Consider the following 6,133-nt stretch of genomic DNA (forward strand, 5'->3'; position numbering starts at 1 on the left):
CACCTTCTCGAAAATTGACCACATAATTGGACACAGAACGAGCCTCAATCCATATAAGAAGATTGAAATACTCCCATGCAACCTCTCAGACCACCATGGTCTACGGCTGGTCTTTAACAACAACAAAGACAACAAAAAGCCCACATACACATGGAAACTAGACAACACTCTGTTAAACGATAGCAGGGTCAAAGAAGAAATAAAGAAAAAAATTAAGGATTTTCTAGAGTTGAAAGAAAATGAAAACACAACATACCCAAACCTATGGGATGCAATGAAAGCAGTACTGAGAGGAAAACTCATAGCTGTGAGTGCTTCCAAAAAGAAACTGGAGAGAGCATACATCAGCAACTTGAAAGCACAGCTAAAAGCTCTAGAACAAAAGGAAGCAGATACACTCAAGAAGAGTAGAAGGCAAGAAATAATCAAAATTAGGGCAGAAATAGACCAAATAGAAAAAAAAGGAACCATTAAAAGAATCAACAAAACCAAGAGCTTGTTCTTTGAGAAAATCAACAAGATTGATAAACCCCTAGCCAGACTAACAAGAGGGCAAAGAGAGAGTATACAAATTAACAAAAAAAGAAAGGAAAGTGGAGACATAACAACTGAAACTGAGGAAATTCAAGAAATCATCAGATCCTACTACAAAAGCCTATACTCAACAAAGTTGGAAAATCTGGAGGAAATGAATGAATTCCTAGACAGATAGAAGATCCTAAAGTTAAACCAGGACCAGGTAAACCATCTAAATAATCCCATAACACCTAAAGAAATAGAAGAAGTCATCAAAAGCCTCCCAACCTAAAAAAGCTCAGGTCCAGATGGTTTCAGTCCAAAATTTTATCAGACATTTATTGTGGACATAACACCAATACTCCACAAAACTATTCCTCAACATAGAATCAGATGGAATACTACAAACCTCACTCCTTTTTTGAGGCTACAATAACCCTTGTTCCTAAACCACACAAAGACCCTACAAGGAAAGAAAACTTCAGACCAATCTCACTTATGAACATTGACGCAAAAATACTCAACAAAATTCTTGCAAACTGAATCCAGGAATACATCAAAAGGATCATTCACCATGAACAAGTAGGCTTCATCCCTGCGATGCAGGGAGGGTTTAATATAAGGAAATCCATCAAAGTAATCCACCATATAAACAAACTCAAAGAACAAAATCACATGGTCATCTCACTAGATGCTGAGAAAGCATTTGACAAAATTCAACACCCCTTCATGTTAAAAGTACTGGAAAGAACAGGAATCCATGGTCCATACCTAAACATAATAAAAGCAATATACTGCAAACCAACAGCCAATATCAAACTTAATGGTGGGAAACTTGAAGCAATCCCACTAAAATCAGGGACTCGACAAGGCTGCCCACTCTCCCCCTACCTATTCAACATAGTACTGGAAATCCTGGCTGTAGCAATTAGACAGCAAAAGGAGATCAAGGGGATACAAATCAGAAAGGAAGAGGTAAAAACATCACTCTTTGCAGATGACATGATAGTGTACTTAAGTGACCCCAAAAACTCCACCAGAGAACTCCTACAGCTGATAAACAAGTTCAGCAAAGTGGCTGAATACAAAATTAACTCAAACCAATCAGTATCCTTCCTATATTCAAAGGACAAACATTTGGAGAAAGAAATTAGGGAAAAGATACCCTTCACAATAGTCACAAAAAATTTGAAATACCTTGGTGTGACTCTAACTAAGCAATTGAAGGACCTGTATGACAAGAACTTCAATCCTCTAAAGAAGGAAATTGAGGAAGATCTCAGAAAATGGAAAGATCTCCCATGCTCATGGATTGGAAGGATCATCATTTTAAAAATGACCATCCTACCAAAAGCAATCTACAGATTCAATGCTATTCCCATCAAAATTCCAACCCAGTTCTTCATTGAGTTGAAAAGATCAATATGCAATTTCATCTGGAATAACAAAAAACCTAGAATAGCAAAATCCATCCTCAACAACAAGAAAACATCTGAGGGAATCAATATCCCTGACCTCAAGCTACATTACAAGCAATTGTGCTGATAACTGCGTGGTACTGGTACGGAAATAGACACGTGGATCAATGGAATAGAATAGAAGGTCCAGAAATGAGCCCTCATGTATGTGGTCACTTGATTTTTGACAAAGGAGCTGTAAACATTCAATGGAAAAAGGACAGCCTATTCAACAAATGGTGCTGGTGCAACTGGTACTCAGCATGCAAAAGAATGAAAATAGATGCTTTCTTATCTCCTTGTACAAAGTTCAAGTGTAAGGGGATCAAAGATCTCCACATTAAACCAGATACACTGAAACTATTAGATGAGAAAGTAGGGAAAACCTTAGAACACATAGGCACAGGAGAAAAGTTTCTTAACAAAACACCAATGGCTCAAGCTCTAAGGTCAAAGATTAACAAATGGGACTTAATGAGATTGCAAAGTTTTTGTAAGGCTAAGGACATTTTCAAGAAAACAAAATCGCAGCCAACAGAATGGGAAAAGATCTTTACCAACTCCACATCAGATAGAGGCCTAATATCCAAGGTATACAATGAACTCAAAAAGCTAGACACCAGAGAATCAAACAACCCTATTAAAAAATGTGGTACAGAGCTAAACAAAATGTTCTCAATTGAGAAATACCGTATCGCTGTGAAACATCTAAGGAAAGGCTCGACAACCTTAGCCATCAGGAAAATGCAAATCAAAACAACCTGAGATTCCAGTTCACACCAGTCAGACTGGCCAAGATCTAAAACTGAGGTGACAGTAGATGCTGGTGAGGTTGCAGAGAAAGAGGAACCCTTCTCCACTGTTGGTGGGGTTGTAAACGGATACAACCACTCTGGAAATCAGTCTGGCGATTTCTCAGAAAATTGGACATAGTACTACCTGAAGATCCAGCTATTCCACTTCTGGGCATATACCCCAGAGACACTTTAATATACCACAAAGATATATGCACCACAATGTTCTTAGCAGCTCTATTTATAATAAGCAGAAGCTGTAAAGAACCCATATGTCCTTCAGTAAATGAATGGATACAAAAATTGTGGTACATTTATACAATGGAGTACTACTCAGCCATCAGAAACAATGACTTAACCAAATCCTTAAGAAAATGGTTGCATCTAGAGAATATCATTCTGTGTGAGATAACCCAGTCACAAAAGAACAGACATAATATGCAGTCACTGATAGTGGGATGCTAACCCCAGAGGCTCGGACTGCCCCAGAAACAACTCACAGACTGTGTGAAATTCAAGAAAAGAAAACAAAAACAAACAAACAAACAAACAAAATGTCATGCTCAATCCTTACACACCAAGAACGCGTTGACTAATTCCGGGTTACACCCTGTGTTACATGTACTTTTTGCTCATTGTAAATAGTAAGACCTTAATGCAGAGTATCAAACCTTAAAAAAAAAAAAAAGCAAAGCACTGACACAATTGTATTTGTATACATTTATGTAAAAATGTTTAAAATTTCTTTTCTTTTGTCTTTGTTTTTTAAAAAAAAGTTTAAATGAAAAAATTAAAAAAAAGAGAGAAATGCTCATGGTTATATCCTGTGATTTAGGGAACAGCGAAGAGCAGAAATAATCCATACAAGACACCTCAACAGCTTTACATCCTTTGCTTTGTTTCCATAAGTGTTTTTACTCGTCTAATACTAGCCAAATATATGGTCATATACCAAATTAAAACATGAAATTAACCAGCACACACACATGCACACATGCACACACACAAGTATGCATGCATACACAAGCACCCACAGAAACCCTAAAAAGTTTAAGGAAGTATGGTAATGCATATCTGAAGTCATGGCACTCTGTGTGCTGAAGCAGGAGAATTATGAGACTAAACTGGGACACACAGAAAATTATGAGTTAGCACCAGCCACAAAGTGAGACATTAGCAGAGAAAGGTGGGATTGGGAGGTATCTGAAGACAGAGGATTCAGAATCTGTGTATATCAAAGTAAAATAATGTGAGCCATAGTCAGACAATGGATGAGCAAACGCTGACTCCAGAGAAGGGGTACTCACTCTAGTGTAGTTGAAAGGAGAAAAGTGAAAAATTACGATGAGAAGAAAATATCACTTGGGTTTCCCATGGTGTAGGATGATTTGACCTTGTTTTCACCCTTTTCTACCCTCTTTGTGATGTAATGTCTTTCTATTTTCTAGTCTGAAGCTCAGGTGTTCTTTCTGGCTTCTCAGGTCTTGTTCTACTGGCTGATATCTGATGGCTTTTACCCTGAATAGTAAGACCTGGCTTGCATAAATTAGCAAATGTGATCAACTCTCAACTTCACACAATTTTATTTATTCAGTTTTAAATACCCATGGTCCTTAGAAACCTATAAGCAATCCAGGAAAATTAATTTGGAAAGAGACAAAGCTGTCAGCATCATTTCAAATCTCCTTGATGTGGGTTGACAAGTAATCACAAGAGATGAACTAGAGAAAATGAGTGTTGAAAAAGAACCAAGAATTAGACTGTAATGTGTATCCATCATCTTGAGCATTCACCAGAGGTGTTGGCTGCTTGCTTGAGTTCTGGCCCAAATTAGGTTAGATCCCTAGAAACCTCAAAATAGATGTGATTCCCTCTTTTAAATCAAACAATGCCATCAAGCGACCTCCTTTACTATGATATACTGCAGAAAATTTCTCACCAGATAGTGTGTGGGTGAATCTTGGTTGCCAGCTTGACTGTGTAAACACATGCACACACACACACACACACACACACACACACACACACACACACATTAGTGAATACCTCCACATGTTTTTATAAGGATGTTTCCAGAAACAAACAGAAAATGATGACTTTGACTTAAAGAAATATTTAATCTGCTGACAGTTTTAGAGGATAAATAGGCTATTGAAAGGTGGCAAGATATGGGGCTTTGTTGGGGGAAAGTATGTCATTGAAGAGTTTGCAATTGGTGTCCCAGAGCCCTCCTATAATAGTTCTATTTTGCTCTATATCCATCCTGATGTGGGCTGCTTCTTCTCAATATGATCCTTGATGGTGATGAGATGAGCCTCATCTTCCACACATGTTCCTGATGCCATGATGATGCTAAAGTACTTTGAAACAAGTTACCATGCATTGAACCCTCTAAAACAATGGACCCAAATAAATCCTCCTTTAAGTTGCACACTGGGGAGTTTTTGATAACAAACACTAAGAACTAACTCACAAATATTTACCTTTTGGGCCATAGATTTTAGGCTTTCTGATCATATCTAAACATCCTACATAAAGAGTATATTTCATTTCTTTGTAGCATAGCTTAAAGTAGGAATGTATGTTGGGGGAATGAAGCAAGACTGTGCTCTGTAGCTGGAAGAAGAAATTTTCTGTGCAAGGTCCAAAGAAGATCCTGCTAACATCAAATGGGATTAGTATGTCTTAGAGCCTACTGGTGTCTTAACCACTATGGAGAAGGCCAGGGGTGTTGCTAGAAAAGTTATCATCTCTATCCCCTCTGCCGATGCTCCCATTTTTGTGATGGGTGTGAACCATGAGGAGTACAACTCATTCAAGATTGTCATCAATGTTTCCTGCACCTTAGCTTCCCTGGCCAAGGTCATCCATGACAACTCTTGAATTGTAGAAGAACTTATGACCAAAGTCACTGCCACCCAGATGACTGTGGATGGCCCTTCTAGAAAGCTGTAACATGATGACCATCATCTTGCCCAGGACATCATTCCTGCATCTACTAGTGCTGCAAAGGTCATTTCAGAGCTGAATGAGAAGTTTACTGGCATGTCCTTTTATGAACCTACCTCCAATATGTCTGTCATGGATCTGATATGCTACCTGGAGAAACCTGAGAAGTATAATGTCATCAAGAATGTGGTGAAACAGGCATCCAAAGGTTTTCTAAAGAGCATCCTGGTCTACATTGAGGACCAAGTTATCTTCTGCATCTTTAACGGTGACTTCTATTCTTCCAACTTTGATGCCAGTGCTTGCATTGCTCTCAAGACAGCTTTATTTAAACTCATTTCCTGGTATGACAATAAATATGGCTACAGTAACAGGACCTTATGGCCTACATGCTCTCTATGGAGTAAGGAGCCCTGA

At 38.3% G+C, this 6,133-nt stretch overlaps 1 protein-coding gene across 1 annotated transcript; it reads left to right on the top strand.

Moving 5' to 3' along the window:
- Positions 1 to 5,479: 5,479 nt before the first annotated feature.
- LOC308430917 (glyceraldehyde-3-phosphate dehydrogenase-like) lies at positions 5,480 to 6,133 on the top strand (the record flags this gene model as incomplete). Its single annotated transcript, XM_080930193.1, has 2 exons — positions 5,480 to 5,629; positions 5,747 to 6,133. The coding sequence occupies 2 exons, from the start codon at positions 5,480 to 5,482 to the stop codon at positions 6,131 to 6,133; spliced, it is 537 nt and encodes a 178-aa protein (XP_080786319.1).

The sequence above is a fragment of the Micromys minutus genome (genome assembly GCF_963924665.1).
Source record: "Micromys minutus genome assembly, chromosome: 16".
NCBI classification, from domain to species: Eukaryota; Metazoa; Chordata; class Mammalia; order Rodentia; family Muridae; genus Micromys; species Micromys minutus.